At 36.2% G+C, this 22,320-nt stretch overlaps 1 protein-coding gene and 1 pseudogene across 4 annotated transcripts; both read right to left on the minus strand.

Annotated features, from left to right (window-relative positions):
• Positions 1 to 6,697: 6,697 nt before the first annotated feature.
• Positions 6,698 to 18,799, minus strand: LOC109048030 (tubulin epsilon and delta complex protein 1-like). Of its 4 annotated transcripts, none has more exons than XM_042742592.1 (8): positions 18,547 to 18,799; positions 18,306 to 18,396; positions 18,015 to 18,226; positions 16,077 to 16,157; positions 15,795 to 15,884; positions 12,621 to 12,707; positions 10,049 to 10,255; positions 6,698 to 8,388 (listed from the first exon to the last, which is right to left on the minus strand). In XM_042742592.1, the coding sequence occupies exons 1-8, from the start codon at positions 18,676 to 18,678 to the stop codon at positions 8,026 to 8,028; spliced, it is 1,263 nt and encodes a 420-aa protein (XP_042598526.1). In that variant the 5' UTR covers positions 18,679 to 18,799; the 3' UTR covers positions 6,698 to 8,025. The 4 variants fall into 4 exon arrangements, with proteins under 4 accessions (XP_042598526.1, XP_042598524.1, XP_018921247.1 ...); XM_042742590.1 differs by having other exon boundaries at positions 15,981 to 16,130; positions 18,547 to 18,798; XM_019065702.2 differs by having other exon boundaries at positions 15,981 to 16,157; positions 18,547 to 18,797.
• A 1,163-nt stretch (positions 18,800 to 19,962) lies between these two features.
• Positions 19,963 to 21,870, minus strand: LOC109048027 (annotated as a pseudogene).
• Positions 21,871 to 22,320: the final 450 nt, after the last annotated feature.

A 22,320-nucleotide genomic window follows, 5' to 3' on the forward strand; every position in this document is an offset into this window, starting at 1 on the left:
CATGACTAGCAAATAACTGCCAAGAGACCTGACCAAGATGGTTGCGGAGCAAACTGCCTGGCTTATAAAGAGCTTTAGCTTTACTCAAGCCGGATTCTGATCCTTTCTGTTGATCTTCAGCAGTCTGCTGCTCTGGTCTTACAGTAGATCCCTCCAGGCCACATCCTGGGCTCAACATGATCAGTCTTTCACACTCAGCTGCTTTGGTCTGAGGATTGCTGAGGAGTTACAGGAGGGATCAATGGGAGGCTGTAAATCCTCCAGCCATTGTGATGGCTATTGATTTAGTACTCAGAAGCTGTGCTATCTGCTGCATGGCACTACCACAGACCAGCTCTCTCATATGTGCCATTGATGTGCCCTGGGGTGAGATCTCACAGCTTTAGCACTCACTCTGTCTCTTACAAACACAACATCACATTAGTCTGTTCTATAAAACTGCTTTGTTGCTGAAGCCCACTAGAGCCCATGGACTAAAGAGCCTCCTGGATAATTACTCGAAAAATGAGTCAAATGGGACGTGGGTCCATTTTGCTGGCCTGAGGACAGTTTCCATCTCAGTTCTTTCAGTTAATTAGAGTGATCTTGAATTTAGAATTATTATTATTTAATTGTATTGTGATTTCAGTAGTGACATCTTGTTGGTGACTGGATACCAATTCATTTCCCCCAAAGCATTCAAGTATTAAAGAGTTTTAAATAAGGAGGATTGTTCAATAAATAATGAGAGTAGAAAAACACAAAAGGGGAGAACAGTAGTTGTCACAAAAGCTATTTCTCAGTTGACTAAATTTGTGAAAAGCACATTTTTTGCTGGTTTCAAACAACCCTATTAAATTAGCATATTTTGTGAATTTTGTCCATCTAACCTTTCAAACCAAAATTACAATACAATATTTTTGTAATAGTTTTCAGGGCATGGATTTTTATTTTTATTTTTATAATATTTGGATAATAGAGTTATTACATAATTTTCTGTCAGCCTAGACTTTAAGGTGTACAGATCCCTACTTTCAAAATATATATTTGTAAATATAAAGTAAAAAGTAAAGTGTCATAACTAGCTCTGGTCTCCCTATACAAAAAAAAAAGTATGTTATTCTTCAGTATTTTTGTCTAGTTTTCCAGTACAAATATTTATATATTCTTAAGTCATAATTCTTAAATCTTGTTTCTTAAATATTAAGCCTTCATTACTATCCTAAAAAAAAAAGAAAAAATCTGCCTGTGCAGTCTTAAAAATAATTCAAAGGGGACATAGGCCTAAGATTATTTTTCTGACCCTACTAGCAGATATTATTTCTTATTTTAAGCAAAAACAAACTAAAACTTAATATCTTAAGTAATGTTGCTTCTCATATAAATGTCTCTTGATTTAACAATGTTTAGATAACAAAACATCTTTTTTTTTTTTTTGCAGTGTAACTGACTTTCCAGGGGATCATAATAAAAAAGCACAATTAGAAGAATTCTTGGCCCAGTTGAAACCCAAAAATGTCACATACTATCCATCATTGATTTTCCAGTAATTTTTTAAGTTTGTTGTGCAGAAATATATTAATGGAGATAATACTTACCTTTCTAAAGAGGCATCTGTTAGGAAACATTCCCTCTGGGATTAATAAAGAAGAGCTACCTACATCTCTATAAGTCTACTGCACCAATGCAGACATATGCTGGATAGCAGCTGAACCAGACACATGGGAGTCTCATTTCTCAACGCCCCTCAAGTAGACTTTCCCATTCTCTTAGACTACAGAACACATCCACTCTAAACACTTTTTGGGTCAGTGCTTTAGTAATGCACCTCATGCCTTTCCGTTCTGAGGGGTTTGAAGCCTTGAATTCAGCTTGTGAGGTTATATGGGTCATACTGTGTACAAGACCAGGGGGGTTTAACTATGAGGACAAAGACCCCCAAAAAAGATGATCTCAACGGGAGTAAAACATAAAGGCAGTTGTTGGCATGTATACAAATCCATTACACACTGTGAGAAAACTATAACATTTTATTATAAAGGTACAGTGCTGTATAGACAACAAAAGGTGTACTAAATTCAATAATTAGGTTTTGCATTATTATTTTACTAAAGCAATTGTTAAAATATTATTTCAAACTTATTTAATTTCAATACTATTCAAATGTTTGGGATTGATAAGATTTTTTCAATATTTTTGAAAGAATTCTATTATATTATACTTTAAAATGTAAAAAAAAACAACAACAACAAAATATTTCTGTGATGGCAGCCATTTCGCCAGATTTCAGTGTCACATGATGCTTCAGAAATCAATATGATTATTAGAGTTGAAAATATAGTAGTCAACATTTGAAGTGGAACAAAACCTTTCATCAAAGACAACTTTGATGCAAAGTTGTGATGTTGACTACTGTAGTAAATAAGTGTGAAACCCTTTTTTTTCAGGATTCTTTGATCAATAAAAGTTCAAAGATTGTAAGTTTTGTAAAAATTTTTTACAAACCACTTGTGATGTTGCTGCAAAAAACAAACAGTTTTAAATTTTAGTGAATCTGTACAATTACTTTTTTTTTTAAAAAATATAAATGGATTCTTTATATATGTCTTTTTTTTTTCTCGCTCTCTATAAAAATTCATAAAATAAAGTTGATATTTTATATAAAGGTATTATAAAGTGCAAATATTAACTTTAAAAGTTACTTTTGTAAATGTCTTTTTTTTTTCTCGCTCTCTCTCAAATTTCCACACACACCTAGCATCCTCTTGTGGGTCCCTGAACCCCAGTTTGAAAACTTCTTGTGCTACAATATCAGAACATCGTGAGATTTTCAATGAAATACAAGCTGGAAGCTCCCAATAAAGCACCAACTCCCAATAAATCATGCTTTGTGCGTCTGTATTTGATGAACTCATAAACCTTTTTCATCCTGACGTACTTTCTTATCTGCATTATGTCCCTGAGCTGCAGAGGCTGCTAGATTCCATGTTTTATGAAGGGTTCAAACCCTCCGCCTGCGGTAAACTCTTCATTTTTTCGCTGTCACTATATCTGGCACTGACGGTTAGATGGCTTTTGTGTTCTTACACCTTTGAAAGAAGATGAAAGTGAGGCGTCATCCCTGTGTACCAAACACCTCGGCTTCATTAATTAGTCTGATGCATCTTCCCCTCGCACACACCGTTCAAGATCTCAGAGAAAATTCAAAGTCATGCCCTCTCGACCCTCTGCCCCCAAGCACAGCAAAGAGAAGAGACACAATTTAGCCAATTAAAAAGACACATTCCAAGGCGATTCTTGCAAAATGCTCTGTAGTTCTGCACTGTGGGTACTTAGCAAGGTCCCATCGTACATCAGGGTCCTCAAGGGTAAAGTGGTCTGCTCTACCTCGGTGAAGGATGGCTCAAGTCTCTTTCTCTCTCTTTCCAGCCAAGTACCTTTCGAAGGCATCATGGCAACGCCTTCTCTAATGGCCTTCTGTCGAAATGAGCAGCAGTGGAGCGTGCAGCGGTGCTGCACTGACCCTGTCGCCATCCATTAGGCACCGCGCCTTTGGAAACACTGTCTGTCTGTGCCACGCTCTCATTTGTGACACTACGGTACCATGCTTATCCCCAGATGGAAGCTGCCGTTTTGTAATAAGTAAAGAGTGCTGGGATGAGTACTGGAAGAATGACTTTGGAGCTCCAGGGACGGGTCTAATCAGGCTTCTGACTAAGAGGACTAGCAGACAGCAGTGATTTTGGGCTCCCGAGCCGCATGCGTGTCTTTCATCCCTCTGCAGTGGCTCCCCGTAGCACTGGTGTACAATACGTGGGGGAGGTGTCCCCCGACTTTTAATAAAACCTAAACTCTTCCCATGCACCTTTTTTCTGGCAATTGTGTTCACGTAGAGGTTTTCAAGGGCCAATGCGAATAAATCTAGATTTAAATTAAAAGAGACAATATAGTCACGTCTTTTTGGATACGTTTTATTCTTATCCAAAACGTGTGAACATCACGGAGCACCGAACACTCTCACACGCTCTATGTTTCATTCATACTCAAAGCCGGAGGGCGCTCTCGTACAGAATGTCCAAAACGGTCTCATATTGATCCCCTTGATCACGTCTCAGATTGATTGCATCTTTTCTTGCGCGGCTGGATGTTGGACTCATGAAAAATAATCATGTTGTTTGTATTTGCCAAATCCAATTTACTGAAGTCAGCACAAGTGCCGCTTATTGTGAAGCGGGAACGCGATCTGCCGGTAGAGGATTCCGCAGCCTTCCTCGAACAGTTGTGTTCAGGATTTTCTGATTTACTTAACGAATACTGCGAGGGGGGAAGAAACGGGCCAAGGGAGGACACGTACCCAACAAATAAATTAAGCCGGGTTGTCCCGGCTAATATGGGACGGTTGCCAACCCTAGCTTCCCCCGCCTGTTCTGGCATCCTGGCGCACAGCAGCTGTCCACCATGTTGAAATAATAAGGCTTGTAAGGTCTAAATAGTCTGGTTTTAAATTATTTTTCGACCACTGTCAATACCAATGCTACAGCGGCTCTAGCGCTCTCCTGATGGCCTGCTAAAATGGTGGAGTTTAGATTGCGTGACGTCAACCTCCAGAGATCTATAGAAGTATTCTCTTGTAGCCAGACCTTCAGACAGACGACTCAAGGTCTGGAATTCATGGCAGCTTTCATTGGCCAAGGCATGTCACACAAACCAATCACAGTTCGTTTCATTCAGCATCACGTTTCGGGGCGTGGAAATGTCACCACAATAACAGACGGGTGTGTAAAACTCGTCAAGCTCATGGACCGTTGGCTAAATGTCTGATGCATATGGGACACAAAAGTGGAAACACTTCAGGAGTGTCAAAGTCATCATCGGATTGGTTGAATTCTACAGGATTTCCGGGAGTGTCGCGTTCTTTAACGTTCTGTCCGGAAACAAAGATGCCATGGCGCCAAACCCCCTCATGAAAGAAGAAAGCTGTAGTGTTTACAACTGTGACGACGAGCGCTTATCAGGATCAACTAAACAAAAGTACGTGAAATATTTAAAGTTCGCAGCACAGAATCTTTAAAATACGTCCAAGAGTTTTACACACTGGACTGTTATTGTGGTGACATTTCCAAACCCCGTGATGCTGAACGAAATGAACTGTGATTGGTTGTTTGGGATCAAATATTTTGTGGCTCCACGTGAATTTTATTAGTTGGGAAAGGGGCCAAAATGGCTCTTTTGACATTGTTGCAGACCCCTGGGATATACGCTGAAACAAACAATATGGAAACGTAAAAATGTTGTTTATGATTAAATAATGATTAAATGATGACATAATTTATTCATTTTTAAAGTTTCAGATATAATGAATGCAGCAACTGATATCACAGAGAATATAATGTAACTTTTGTCAAATTAGGTGAATGTGTTAAATAAATGCAATGAACAAATTTAATTACATTAAAATCAATTATTTATTCCATTAATTGAATATTCTATTAACCAAAAAATATTTATAAATATTAGGGCTGTCAAATGATTAATCACGATTAATCACATCCAAAATAAAAGTTTTGTTTACATTATATATGTATGTGTACAGGGTATATTTATTATGTATATATAAATACACACACATAAATTATATATTTAGAAAAATATTTACATGTATATACATTTATATATTTATATTCTTATATTTTATATTATATATAAATATATTTAATATATAAACATAACATATTCTTCTTAAATATATACATGCATGTGTGTGTATTTATATATACATAATAAATATACACAGTATACACACATATATTATGTAAACAAAACTTTTATTTTGGATGTGATTAATCGTGATTAATCATTTGACAGCCCTAATAAACATCTGTGCATCCCTAAAGTTGATCATATGCAAAATGCTTATGCTATCAATACATTGATAACATACATTTTAAAATATACAATTGTGATTATGGATATTTAGAAGACTTGGTACTAAGCAGGGTTATTATCATTAACTAAAACCATAAACACGTTCACTTTAAATAAAAGAATGAAAAAAAAATTATAAATACAAAAATTATATATATATATAATATATATATATATATATATATATATATATATATATATATATATATATATATATATATATATATATATATAAATAAAATAAAAACTTGCCATGACAGCATTTCTCATTTTCATTTAGTTAAACTTGAACTAATAGAATAACTAAAACTAAATAACTTAAAACTAATAAAACATTTATTAAAAATTATATAGACATAAAAAATGAAAATGACAAAAAACAACAACAAAAATTACTTTTAAAACTTAAAAAAGTGAAATATATTTAAAAAAAAATCTAATTTGAAATATTAACAAACTATAATAGTATATCAGTGATACTAAAATAACAACTAAGTGGTTCAAACAATCACGTGATGTCACTAAGCTGGAAGATTTCCACTAAAAAAAAAAAAAAAAAAAAAAAAAAAAAAAAAAACCTGTGCACTTAATCAGGGGAGTTGTGTACATATCAGCCAATCAGATTAGAGCTTGCCAGATGATAAAGTACTTTCCAGTTTTGTCAGCAAATGCATTAAACAGTCTTTGTTTGATTGGAGTGTTTACTATCTTTAAGCTGAGGCTATTGTGTAAATATAAAGACTTACCCCAAAAGACGTGTTTTTGTCAAACAACAAAAAAGTAGTTCACTTTATTATTTTAAATTGTTTATTAAAAGACCATACTGTAAAATACAGAGTTGTTAAATAGGTGAAACTCCATTTTCATTGTGCGATCAGCATGCAAAAAAAAAGCAAGCTCAGCTTTGAAACTCTATTCGCAGAGCTACTTCTGCGACAATTCTACTATGCAGCACCACCTTATAAATAAAGTGTGAAAACTGCAACCTATTAATATCGATGGCAAAGAGAAAATGCATCACTTAGACCCGTTTCACACATCTGCCTCATCTAATTATTGAAATATTCATCAGAGAGCTCCAGGTAGCGAGGAACCCACCCACACCATTTCTTGGCTTGACACTGGTTGACCCTCTTGATAATAGCATAATTATAAACATGAATTCTAGCTACATGAGTCTTGGTTCATTTAGAGCACACATCAAACATCAGGGAAATGGACCCGCCGAGTCTGTGTGTTTGCGTTCCCTCAGCTGTAAACAGCAATTCCAGCCTAGATAAGAAGGCCGAAGGTAATGGAGAGAAAATCCTTTTAGAACTCGTCATGCTCTGTACAGCGTCTAGATTAGGATTTCTTCTTATAATCCTAATGAAAATCTGTGTTGGAAATGACTTTCTTAATCAGCTAATACAGCAGCAGCCTGTGCCAGCTTCTTTGGTTTGCCCAACAGCTCATGTTATCTTGCACACCTAGTTTGTTTACAGCTTTCCAAATGTAATTGAGACCACACCAATTGGCTGGTAGTAACTGACTTGGCCATGAAAGGTGAAATCATCTCATGTTATGAACCGCTCAGTAAAACTGGGCTCAGATCTCTGGAGGGTTTGAATTTTTCCCAAACTTCGATCCTAACTTTCACAGGTTTCGGAAAGCAACTGAATGAATGACCTACTTTGAAAACTGCAGGCTGTTCTGCTCTCTAGAAGCGGCATGCATTAAAAAAATGATTTCAAATGTCTTCCATTTTCTCTAGCACACCACAAAGTACACGGAAGTACAGAGTTCTACCATTTGCTTGAGTCGGAGTCATTAGAGTTGTTTTTCAGAGTGTGGCTTGATGCATTTCAGTAGTCAAAATAATATTTTTCAGTGCAAGTATTGAAGTATAGATGAAATGCCCTTGAAGTTTCTTTCTTTCTTTTTTTATCCCATGCACAGACATTCACATTGCGGCAGTCTTTTTAAATACTGTACATAAAAACTGATAACAAACCATTCTCTAGTTTTAATTCCACTGCAAAAGCGAAAAACTAATATGTTCACCATATTCAGGGACTCAAAATGCAGTCTGTCCAGCTTTATGTCAGAATCCCAGTTCATACAGCATCACAAAAAGTATGTTTATCTCTTAAGTGGTGGGATGAGAACCATTCCTTCCATTTTGCTGGCCTGTCTGTGCATTTCAACTCTCATATTTTGCCTCAGTTGTTCCAGCTGCCACTGCAATACAGCCTCCCTCTCCCTTAGCTCATTCAGAGCTGTTGATGCCTGGAGCTTCCCAGCTGTCACTGCCAGGCCAGGTTCTCTGGTGTGGAACCTGTGAGGTGGCTTTGTGGGCTGTGGATCCTGGAGACATGGCAAAAAGCCTCTTGATGTGATTGCGGAGGTGTTAGTAAGATGTAGACCCTCTAAATAGCCTGAAACCTTCTTCTCCACCTCCACTTTCTGACTTTCAGAGAGCCGAGAAGCCCCTTGACGTCCCCCCTAATGAGAACGAGAGCTTGCTAAGACTAGTGATTTCAACAGACTGGAATACTAATCAAACATCAAATGGATACTAATATCAAAAAGAAAGGTATTGTGGTAACCCAGATGAACAAGTATGTGGGAGTAGAAATTTCAGTGTATATCTCTTGCATCACTAGGAATGTATTTAGAATTAATGGCGGACATGTATCGTAACAGGTTAGATCTACCTCATCACAAAGACCACCTAATTATCCACCGGACCAACCACATTGAATATTCATACAATGAAGTGTATTTTATTCAGGCAAAAAAAGAATGCAATGATGAGATTAACTAGTTTTTTATAATTCTTTTAGCACTATCCTCCCTCATTATAAGAGATGTTAAAACACCTCTTGAATCTCCTTGAAGAACCTTTGAACAGGTAATAAAACATGATGAGGAAAGTTCCACATGTACAGAACAAATGGGGAATTGGTGCCTATGGAAACCCGAAGAAAGGGAATACTAATAATGATGATTATTATTATTAAACGGATAGTTCACCCAAAAATGAAAATTCTGTCATTAATTACTCACCCTCATGTTCCAAACCCCAAAAACCTTCGTTCATCTTTGGAACACAAATTAAGATATTTTTTGATGACATCTGAGAGTTTTCTTACCCTCTATAGACAGCAAGGGAACTACCACGTTCAAGGCCCAGAAAGGTACATACAGTAGAACATCAACAAAATAGTCCATGTGACATCAGTGGTTCAACTGTAATTTTATGAAGTGACGAGAATACTTTTTGCAAAAAAAAAAACAAAATTAACTTTGTGGGAATGAAGATTTTGGGGAATGAAGATTTTATGGGTTTGGAACGCAATGATGGTAAGTAAAGACAGAATTTTCATTTTTGGGTGAACTATCCCTTTAATTTAATTATGGTCATTAAGGTACAGTATTTAGGTAATTGATTTAATACCTATTATTATTAATAAATAGGGCTGGGCGATATTTCGCATGCGATTGTCACGCGCATTTTGTCTGACTGACAACCCACGCTAAATAAGAAACATTATCGAATGCGATTTATCTGCAATAATGAACGCTATATTGCGTAGCTTGTGAGTGATCTATGGCTTTGCCTTTTAAATGCCGCTCCATTAGAAAGCAGGTGATGGAAATTTAGTGGTAATCAGGGAACCGGCTTTACTGACGAAATGCGCGTGACAATCACATGCGATATATCGCCCAGCCCTATTAATAAAAATATATATTTATTTTTATTATGAATTACCAAAATAATTTGTAGAAATACGAGCATATAAAATGAGCATATAAAAATGTTTTAATAATAATACTTTTTAATAATAATTAACCTTCTCTTATAATTTATATTCTCAGTTCATATTGTTGTTTTGCCAATATTCTGTGTAAAATAAAAGTACTTCAAAATCGAAACTGGAAGGTAACAAGAAATAAAGGATGATGTGATGAACATATCAATATGGTTGGACTGAGTTTATAGAAATCTTAAAACTTGTCAACATCTCAGGCACCAAAACTGACAGCGCTTGAATTTCAAAACTTTATAAACTTCAAGCAGTGCAGTCCTGACCTTATTATAAGTTGAAGCCTTCCCATCGGCACTTATGCGGATGGATCTCACCTTCTGGCCGGTCATTACCTGTGAGGTGAGTGTGAGAGTGGATTGCTCTATTCTTCTGGCTCTCAGTTCTGTCTGCAGCCTTAGCAACATCTTGTCAAGTTGTCTGACTGCTCTCCTGGTCTTGTCGCCGTGGGGACACCTCTCCGTGACAGCCCGCTCCCCTGGTGGCCAATCGACGGGCAGCTCCTCAGACGCATCAGCGAAGGAGCTGTCGATCACACTGTCCTGCACAGAGACAAAGGCATAAGTGCAACAGGTCTATTAGGAACCCCTTCCAAGACAACTGAGATGCATTCTGCTCAAGCCATGCCAAATCAGCTAGATCTGCAAAAAGAATTACACAGTCTTTGGATTCATTTACTAGAGAGCTATAAGAAGACTTTGTTTGCTGCTGGTTCTCATTTACAATCAGAACATGCATACTGTGTAGTTTGCTTTTGTCAGGTTTCTCTTTAATGTGCAATCAATCACAATTTAACTTGCCTTTTATTTTTTTCCTGAGGAAAATGAGTGGTGCTTAGCTATGCAAAAAACAGAAAGACCTGCACTATATGTTGTTTTTGTTTTGAAACAAACTAAATTGTGCAACAGTGCCAAGCCAGTTTTTACTGAAAATCCCATAGGGACTTAAAAAGACTTAAAACATTATACGTCATGAACCAAACCAACATTACAAACTTTGATGGTAAGCAAAAAAGTACAAAACAAAAATACAAAGATACAATAATGTGTAAATAAAAAAACAATACAATTCCATGAAGATCTGTGAATGTCCTAAATCACATTAAAAACAACAGAGAAATACAGAACTATTGATTTAAAGTTGCTTATAGAAACAATCTATTTCAGTTTTATTGCAAATGTGCATATCAATACAAACATTCAATTTGAGACTGTAGGGACACTGATTATATTATGTAATTTGCAGTGCTTCATGGGAGCGGGTGGTCATTGAAGAATTTTTTTTTTAAGCACAATTTGCTCACAGTGTTTCTCTGATTAGTCGAGATTTCTTTTCAGAATCATGGGGGAAAAATCGTTAAACCTCAATTCCTCCACAGAGAAAATAACTGGGATTTTTACCAGCAGAACCAACTGTTGCATTGTTTCGTTCACTTCCACAAAGTTACATTTCAAAAAGGCCCAAAATTTCTGTGTGAGGTATGTCGTTGTATGGAAAACAAGTACCAGATTGTTATCGTTATATTCATATAAGCAAGACCAAACTAACTGGAAAAACACAATTTGAGGGTTTCACTTATGTCTGAACACGTGACAAATGTGCTTAAGAATAATATTCAGCGTAAAAGCCCTGTCAAACCAAGAATAATATCTATACTGTATTTGAACATTTATTAAAACTTTACAGTTACCATAAAAGTTATCCTCTTCGGTGTGTCCTCAAGCAGTTTAGAATAACTCTACATATGAGCAATAATAACAGCCAAGCACCACTTATTGTTTTCTTGTTTAAGCAGTTGTGCTACAAAATCTCCCAAACAACTCTGTAAAAGTGTTTTGGGTAGATGATCCTGTTCGCTCAAAGTCAGACTTTGTGCGAGCACCCGTAAAGAAAATCAATTCTTTAAGAACCTGTGCTAATCAACAGCGGCTCAACCAATAGCTGAAGCTTAAGAGCCGTTTCCATCACTCTTGTGTGGACAGTGACAAAACAATCCTTGCCCAAATAGCTCTCCATCCACAAAATGTTTGGCTTTCATCAAGGACTATAGATTTCCCATTGATGCGGTGGGCATGCTATTTGATTTCCATTCCCCTTCTTCCTGTTCTTTGGACCGGGGAACTTTTGTCTGCGTTTCAAAAGTCTTGATTGAATTTCTCACTAAAAGGCTCCAAAAATTTATTTAACGGGGTATAAAGTATTTCCACAACTCAATTTGATAGAGCTTATTGTAATTCTTTGAAACCTCACAATGCGCTTTATTCTGATTGTGCGTCTTATATCGACTTATATCGAGGCTCAACATAAAAGAACCGTAAGAAAAAGTAATCATTTCAATAGCATGATGTGCTGGAAGTGGGAAAACAAAAAGCCCTCCTCCATTTGTCCAACTCAAAGACACCCAAGAGCTCACCACTCTAACTGAATAGCAGTTAAAATATCCCTTTTTACTTCAAAATGCACACTGCGAATGAAAAATGAAACCCCTGCCAAGTGCTCAGGACCCACTTCTGCTAGCCAGGGACCTCTTTACAACTTCATTTCAAATTGGAGAGGTGCCAGTGTGAGTGAGGGCTCTTGTCTGCCAGATTCAGAGTCCTGGAGCGCCAGTGCATCACTGTGAGTGACAACTCAAAGCTTTGCAAGGTTACTGCGGGCAGACCGGCAGTCTGGCTCTCAAACAACAGTAGGGTAATATACATATTAGATTTAGCATCATTGGTAACTTTTCAGAGTAAACTAATTCGGTCATGCTGACAATCTCACACATCTGTCTGGATGAACCGGCCATGCATAAATACCTGGGGCTGAACAGCAATGTGACAGCATGAACAAACAGAATATTTAATAAAGGAGCGTGAGTCTGAATCTCAAATTCATTCCTGCGTGGAACACATACAGACGTACCATCCAACACCAGAATAAAGGTTCGTGGAGTTTCCAATCCAGATATGCCTCCAGAATTCCATTCAATGCTTGTATCCGCTCCAGTTCCTGAAATAAAAAGTAACAAAAAATCCTGATTACACGCGAAGGAGCTCCGTTGTTTTTAAAACAATAAAACCCCCAGTGGTCCTGCAGTGCAAGTACAGTTTTGTGCACGCTTGGCAGCCGCTTTGATCTGTACTCTTGGGCAATTTTTTCCCTGTAGGAGCTCAGCTAATACCTCACATCTCTGCGGTTAGACAGAAGCGCTCCAGGGACTTAGGCTGATAACTCTTCTTAGCACCCCACACAGGCTGAAGGGCAATGGGGAGGAAGAAAGATCCCTGAGCTGCCCACCGTAACTTACACGGCTTGAGAAGAGAGATCTATTAGCCTGTGTCTGAACACATCCCACACTGTATACTTCACATAGTCAATTCTGACAGGCCAAGGACTGGAGAAAACTGAAGAATACCTGGAGAAAGCTATTAGTTAAGAAGCAGGACACCCCTGATGTATGCGATTTATAATCTGCAATCTTCCCTCGTGGGCGCTCGGCTCTGCTGCCGGGTGGTTTTGAGCCAATTACCTGAGCCATACATGACTAATTACTGTGAAGGTACAGACAAAATGATGTCATGACAACACAGATCGGCTGATGACACCATAAGAATGTGCACAGCCCCAAACCCTTCACTAGCGACTACAATGAGCAACGAGCCCTACAAAAAGAACTTGACATTGGTTATGTATCTAATATAATATAGTGAAGTCATTAAGTTGCCAAATGATGTGTTAGTTGGCCAATTTCAGGCCCGCTCCATGTGTTACTACACAAACCATCTATTCTTATAACCATCCATTCCCACTGATCAATTAAAATGCTGATTCAACATGTCGTCTGCATAATCACTTTTTGTTAAATGAGTTTAATTTTAAAAATATATATGTTATTAATACACTTACTTATAAACTTAGCATTTAACAATTAATTTATAAAAATACACTACCATTCAAAGGTTTGGGGTTGGTAAGACTGCATTTATTTGCATAAAATAAGGTAAAACCAATATTATAATACAATGTTATTACATTTAAAATACCTGGTTTCTAGTTTAATATTTTAAATATTAATCTTTTAAAATACAAATTTTTCAGTGTACAGTGATTTGGTGCTCAAGAAACATTTATTGTTATTCATGTCAAAAACATTAATGTTAAATTTGTTATCCCTTTTTAAAATTCTTAGATGAATATAAAGTTTAAAAGAAGAGCATTTATTTGAAATATTAATTTATTTGAATTATAAATGTTATATATATTTTTATAAATGTTATAAATCTAATGTTGCAAATAACTGGAAAACATACAATGACTGGGTTTACTAGATTAGAAGTAGGTTTTTACTGTATTTTGCTTCTTGAACTAAACATTTTGAATGTGCTGACTACAATAGGAATCAATTAAGTAAGGAATAATTGACGACAGGCCGTTGAATTATTAGAAAAATAATGCACACCCGAGGTGGTGATGCGGGCTTTTCTAATAATTCAACCGCCCGGAGTCAATTATTCCGCTTATACTATGGTTACCACACCTCAAGACATCAATCAGATGATTTATTTAAAGGGATTCATCTGGTTTTTGTACTTAAATCGCTATTGTGAGTAGGATTATTTCTTCCGCATCTCATCTTTTGCTGGTTCCAAAACGTAATTTTAAAGCTGGTAATGGAGGCTTGAGCCATTGATAGCATTCTACTGCAGTTATTAATTAAGTTATTAGAAAGAGAGCGAGAGAGACAGAGACACACAGAGAAAGAAAGAGAGAGAGAGAGCTTGTGTGAATTAGACTGCAGCAGCGTCTCTAAACAGCGTTGTTATTACTTCGCTAGTGAGAAATGTCATGTGTATTTACTTTCGGAAAATCGTCTATCATGTTGTTGTTTTTGTTAGTCCTGTAATTTCCGTTATTATCCACCTTTTTCTTCAACGTGGAAGTAAGCCTATGGGTGAGACTTCCGGTTCATTAGACGCTATAGGTAAATAATGTGGAGAATAACAACGTGCAGTAAATGGTAAAACTGTTTGCACTACAAACCACTGTGCTCATAATTAAAATAATACATTAAAATGATATGATAAGACACACCAACTTTCAATATCAAGCAGCAAAACAAACTGTTTTGTACAGCTAATAATCGCTGGATGGAATGGATGCAGATGAGACCGGAAGCCAGACATATAAAATTTACAAATGGCCACGCCAATTTTTACGACAAGAAAAAGGTGGATAGCATTACTATATGCGAAGTGATGTGGAACTGTAATGCGGTCAGGAGAGCTGCCTGGAACTACGTTCACAGTGCGTTTACCAGAAAATAATTGCACACCTCAGAACGTTCGTCAGCCAATCAGATTCAAGCATTCAACGGCCCCGTAGTATAAATAATAATAAAATACGAAATGATTTCTTTGATAGGTAAAAAGAATACAGGACCAGGACCTAAAAAGCACTCATAATATCTCTTTTTCACTATCTTTCACCCACTTTCTCTGTATACCACTTGTTCTTTTTTATACACTTTTAAACAACCTATCTGACAAAAACAGCCCCTTCGTTAGATGTCAGGAGGAAGACTTTTTACCAGAGATAAAATACAAAGCCTCAAAGAGCAAGGGAAAGAGGAAGAGAACAGGACAGCGTGGGCCTTTTGACTTTAAAGATCAATATCCACACTCCTCAAACAAGCAGTATTTCCCACCTTATTAATCTGTCACACCAAAGCACGGGGCGGCAGGTACATAGAGGTGGATGCTTCATTACAACCTTCTCCAGAATAAGCCAGGGGATGAAACACACATTGACAGCTGCATGCAATCATTCGCCGATTCAAATGAGCTTGTCACCTAGCTTACAGCAGTTATTATCGAGCGCTGATCACCACATGCTCTGATGACGGATAGAAGCACTTACCATACACCAAATGAATACAAATGCAACAAGAAATCTCTGGAGAGAATCTAAAGGCCCCACTTGTCATGTAATAACAATGATCAGAGGCTGAACTCATAACGCTTGCCGAGTGTTTAATGCAGAAATCCTGAGACCTACATGCCAATATTTCATTAAAATGTTCAAGCATTTTCATGTCACCTCGTCAAGAGCAGTTGACATCGTGTTGCTGTGATGGGAACCAGTGACATGAGGTTGAGAGACAGCAGAGGGGCTGATATTGGAGATAACCTAGAGAAAGAAAACATAGGATACTACTACATTCTGAATTTACATCTGAATCTGCTGTTTTCATCTTTATTTTAGATTATATTTTTAGTGACTTGCCCTATGGGTGAATTTGGACCTCTCCTCTTGGGCTGAGAGTAAGCTCTTCCACTGGAGCCTCAGTTTCCCATATTGCCACTGCAGTGCCTGTAGTACCTGGTCCTTCTTCACTGTGGTATCTGCTCCTGGTCCATGTGCCGCTACGTCAAGCTGTCCTGGTGTTAGACCCTGGGCAATCTTATATGTTCACAAATGTGACATAAAAAAATCATTACAGTAGCCATCAAGCATCGTTCTATTAATATTGAAACAACATCTGGAGGGAAACAATACAAAACCTACAATACAAAAGTAAAGATAAAGAAATCATTCAGTAGATTAAGGTTTTATGATTTAACCCCTGGGGAGGCATGAACCCCAAGCTGGTTCCAGGGGAGACTTTGATTTTGCTTTGTTAAACCCATAAAACAGGAATTGTTACTTAGGGGCTGTTGCCTTGAACAAATAATAATGTTTTGATCTTTTTTTGTAATTAACAGCTTAACACATGATTCATTTACCTATTAAGTTCATTTTTTCAGATTGTTTGGATGGTAATCATAGCAGTATATTAAAGCAGTATATAAGTTTCTTATGCTCACCAAGGCTACATTTATTGATCAACAATACAGAAAAACGTTTACTTTGTAAAACATTATTATAATTGAATTTTTGTTTTCTATTTTAATATGTAGGCTAATTTATTATTTATTCCTAATTGTAATAAATTATAATTTATTCCTAATTGCAAAGCTGAATTTTCAGCAGTGTCAAATGACTGAATTGGTGCTCAAGAAACATTGATGCATTTTTTCAGGTTCCCTGATGAAAATAAAGTTAAATGTCTGTCACTTTTGATCAATTTAATTCATCCTTTCTACATGAACAATGCAATACTCTGTCTTATAAAAAATATATAAATGCGCGTATTAAATAACAGATTCTGTATTATTCAACCTACTTCAGAGTTTGCTTCTTTTTGTTGTAATGGGGCCAGTAAGGATTTTATTAATGCTAATGATACATATATTAGTATTGTTAGAGTTAATAAAGAGTTAATAAAAACTAGAACTCGAAGGGACACATTTCTTTAATAATAGATTATGAGAAACATAATAATAGGTTATGAAAAACGATACATACATACATACATACATATATATATATACATATATATATACTTAGATGAATAGATGAGAAGTGAAACCAGAAACTAAAGTGAGTAGTGCTTGCCAAACTCACCAACACAATGATTGCCAGGGTGTTGCTACTGTATGTCATTGCTTTGGTGTTCTGTGTCGTTTATAGCGTACTTGCTCCAAACAAAAGAGCCCAACTTTAAGTCTCTGATATTCTAGTTCCTAGATATGACTTGGGCCAATCCTTTTAAGTAAGCCTATGGGTATTTTTTTCACTCTTTTATCATCAACCAGGCGCAAATTCTAAGTAAGAATGCTTCAAATCATAATAGCACACTTCTCCTCAACACAAAGCACTTGGGATATTACTCATGACTGTAGAACAAACATCGTAGGATGAGTTACATACCGATCTTATGAATATTATAATTATTAATTTTAGGTATGTGTAATAGTGATGCTTGTCTTAGCAAGCACCACTACTGAAACAGATGAAACCGACATTAGATTAAAGTTAAAGGATTTAACCAATTAGACTTTCAAAAAGAGTGAAACTGTGTTAAAACTGATCCCAAAAGCAAACAGGATTTTTTTATTTTGTTTTATTCGTGATTGCTTTTAATTAGAAAGACAATTGGATTAGTCAGCCAAGAGCAAATGGAATGCGTTAACCGTTTAGTATGTTGTGTAATGTTCTTGAGAGGCTGCTGATAGTTATTTTTGTAGTTGTTGTTTTTTTATAAGAATAAGTAGTAGAAAGTAAATGTTCTGACCATGTGCACAATTGTGCATAAAATAAAGTTATCCTGCTCTCTGCTGGCCTTACATAGAATAACACTTGACATCAATAGAGGAAAGCAAGTGATCAAATTAATAATCTGTTCCTTGCTTGGGTAACCAGAACTCAAGGTCTCACCTTCGGTGCAGATGAGAGAGTGTCTAATTGATGAACCTTCTCAGCCAGCAGGAAGTCCAGTAGATTCCCTGATGACAGCACCCAGCCGAATGCCAAGAGCAGATCTCGGCTCCCCACCTCTTCTATGTGACTGCGGGACCGGGGCCCCACCACCCAAGGGGCCCCATAGCCACAGTGACACAGAGCACTCCTCACAAACAGCAGCTGCACATCTGCAAGCACAGCACTGTGGGTTGTACAAACAATAATGCATTACACATGGACTGCAGTTATGTGCAATGATCAATTTACCAAAATCTTGGTCTTTAGAGTCGCGGCACGCACAATCCAGAGCAAAAGCTTTCTGCAGAAGCCTACTTAAGAAACTCCACATGTCCACTGCCTGAAAACAAAACATATATTGAGCACACTAAGTAGGGATAATCTGGCTAATGATGACTTATCTATCAAATTATCCTAAATCACATTAGAGAGGGAGAGAGGGAGGGAGAAGTGGTACCAAAATAGTACTAAGGTACAATGGTAATCTTACCGCATCTTTTCTATTGAATTTAGCTCTCCTGAATGCCTCAGCTGTCGGTATCGACTCGACGCTTAATGCAGATAGTAACTTACAGAGAGAAGTTATAACTTCTTTTACTTTAACACTCTTTTCGCGCGACATTTTACAAATAATGTAAGTATGTTTACACCGTCAATAGTCGTTAGGCAACAGGCACTTCCTAGTTGAGTGTCATTCACGCCGTTTTGATTAGTTGTTGTTTTGGCGCGCTACATGATTGATTTAAATCCTGACCAATAGGGATTATAGACAGCCCGCCTCGATACGTCATACTTCCTGTATTTGATTTTACTCTTGATTTCTTTTGCATATTATATTTTTGATCTATATTTGTATTGTATTTAATTTATGTTGTATATTTCTCTCCATTATGTTGTTGTTACATATTTAAAATGAAGAAATACATTCACAAAGCTCATATTTTGTAAATATAACGTTTATGATAACCAAGTAATGAACTGAAAAAATGAAGATGAAATAATAATTATGATAGGTCATTCACTGCTAAGGGGAGGGAGGTTAAATCAGACTATTAAGTAATTAATCCAGTAATTAAAGAAAGGAAGATTGTGTAGTTTTTACTTTGTAAAGAACTTTACTGCCCCCTGCTGTTTACGACTCGTCGCTCACCCCTAAATAAAGACACATTTCGTTTACACTTTACAATTACATAAGTTAGCATGAACTAACACAATTTGTTAATCTTAGTTCATTTTAATTTCAACATCAACTAATACATTTTTAAGATTAAAAGTTGTATCCATTAACATTAACTGAATAAAAACCATGTACACATTACACTAACATTAACAATGGTTGGGCCTGATAAGTGCTGTAAAAATTTTGGTCATTCTTAATCCGTCTTAGTTCATGCATGAACTAATGTTAACAAATGAAATCTTATTTTAAAGTGTTACCACAAATTCAAAGCAATGGTAATAATAATAATGAATGACAATATAACTTGAGCAGAGGACAAAATAGTTTATTTTTTTCTTCTGCAACACAGTAAACAAAAACATGTAGAGGGATCAAAAACAATAAAACATGCTTAAAACTGTAAATATAAAATTTAAACAAGAAACTAATTCAGACAACTTTTTTAATTACAGTATTAGTTATGGTGCCTTTATTTGGCCACAGTACACTTAAGTTACTTTATGGAGACATGCTACAAAGTGTTAAATTGCTCTCATTGTGCAACTTGTTTTAAGTACCACACATACTAATGTGTTAACAATACACTTAGTGATGAAACTGTACTATTAACTGCAAATAGATTAGGATTTTTTGCTTATGTACAAACAAATTTATTACAAAAAGTATGCCATTTACAACTAAAAAATTTAAATATTGCAGTTATTATTCAACTTCAGATAGAGAGAATTTTTAAAGTAGCCTCCTAATAGAGTCATACTAAAACATAGCACCACCAGTTGAAACAGTTTAAAGCCTATGTCACACACTTGATCAATCATTCCAGTTTTGTAGTTGCTTCAATGTCACTGGCTTGTATTTACTGTTATTAATCTCCCTGAAAAGTTTTGTTATTAACTTTAACTTTTAATATGTCCTTCATGTGGTAACTTTAGTGGTTATTCAAGTCAAAAATATAATTTTTACTGAATTTACCGAAAGTTATGCTAAATTATTAAATATTATAGTGGCATACATATAAGTTTTTTTTTCATTGTTATTTTTAAGCAAGGGTTAGATTAAGTAGAAATAGTTCTTTAAAGTAACAATGGCTTTCTTCAATTTTTTTTTACAGTGTAAGTAATGAGTATCATCCAATCTGTCCTTCTGCACAACCCTTACATTATGATTGTATATCACCGCTTGTGCTAAGGCTAACAAAACGCATCAAGTGTGTGCTTTTCAAATCTATTCAAATAGTGTTAAAGCTCAAGAAAATGGATTTAGCTTTTTAGCTTCATTCCATATAAATAAAAAAATGCAAATATTGCACAGACTTCTAATAGTTAAAATGCTGGTGTTTGAACAATAAAAAATGCACCAACTTCAGAATATTTAAAGAAATTGCATTAGCTCTCCCCTTCACCTTCACCTTCATCCTCTTCTTGTTTGATAACGGGGTTTCCTAAAAATGAAAATTACGAGGAAACATCAAAGGTAATTTTTGCACCCACGGTTTCATAAACATACAAACGTTTTTTCATGTTTAACTAATTGTCCAATTATTGGAAAAATATGCTACTTACCATCTAGCTTTTTAAGCTTGGGAAGCCTCTTAGTAGCTTCTTCTATCCAGTTGCCATCTGCAGAATACTTTTCTTCTAATGGGTTCCCCACAAAGACGAGGTCCACCAATGCTGGAAGATCTGCCAGCTTCTGGAACTCTCCTAAAGGAGCAATATCTCATAAAATGTTCATCCTTGATGTACCATGACTAAGCTGCTACTGGTCTCTCAGTAACCTATCGTCCATGCTCACCCCACTCCTTGACCAAGTTGTTAGACATGTACAAGACTTTGAGTTTCTTCATGACGTGAATTCCCTTCAGTTTTTCTATGAGGTTATAAGAGATCCACAGCTCCTCCAGAGTATCACCTACTGCCTCCTGTGGGGGACAGAAGAGGAGTAAGAGGGAAGGGGATGTCCACTTCTTTACAATATCATTAATGTTCTGCTTCTTTACTTACAAGTCCATTAAGGTTTTTGATGCTATTGCGCCCCAAGGACAATATCTTAAGGTTCTCTAGAAAAAGAAAAAGTAAATAAACTGTTCAGCAATCATGACAAATGCACTTGACAGAAATGCATTTAAAGGGGTGTACTTACTTAGACCATTCAAGTTGGCAATTTTTTCAATACAGTTTGTAGACAAGGATAATCTCCTTGGCAGGACAGAACATACAATCAAGATATATTAGAAAATTATTATATCTGGCACACACTGACGTTGGTTTATAAGAAAATGCAGTAACACCTAAATCAAGCTCTAATCCCTAACCATATAGTAAGTAGTAAGTACATGTAGTTAATTAATATTACTCAGTACTTAAATTAAAAGGCCCTGAAATCAAGCCTCCCTAACGCCCTACCCTCTATTCCACTATCTCTGAAAGTAGTAAGTACATGTAGTTAATTAATATTACTCAGTGACTGGAAATGTATAATACACTCTAAAAAGGACACTTGTAAAATAAGTGTACTGGTCTCCTTTGATATCGAAAATGCACACGTTAAAATTGGATCTGTGTATTTAGACTCCCACTCGCAGTTGACAAGTTTGGATTAGAAGAGAGATGCGTCCATTTTTTCAAAATGGGAGGACCTCATCTGACCATAACACCTCAGCTATTAACACTTACTCTGAAGCGGTACTGCTGTTGCCTCGCTCGCTTTTTCTCCTGTTTTCTCCTCCTTAGACACAAATGAAATCAATTAAGATAATTTCACACACATATACCAGAAATTATCAAATTTAACTAAAACTTGGAAAAGTTAATCTACAAACTAAATTAACAACAAAAACTAAACCAACAACAACAAGTTTCCACCCATAATAACCATTGCCTCTTTAATAGTTGTTGCTTTTGCCTGAAAACAAACATAATACACTCGTGATGACTCACAGAAAGGTAAGATGATGCTTGTGTGTATAATAACATGTCTTTTTCTCTATATGTTTACGAATATGCTACTGTATGTTAATAAAATCACCCGCTTCAACGTTCACTAATAATAGAGTTGCTAAGCTCGCTATCCTCTTGACATTAC

Source organism: Cyprinus carpio, chromosome B17, assembly GCF_018340385.1.
Source record: "Cyprinus carpio isolate SPL01 chromosome B17, ASM1834038v1, whole genome shotgun sequence".
Classification (NCBI taxonomy): domain Eukaryota; kingdom Metazoa; phylum Chordata; class Actinopteri; order Cypriniformes; family Cyprinidae; genus Cyprinus; species Cyprinus carpio.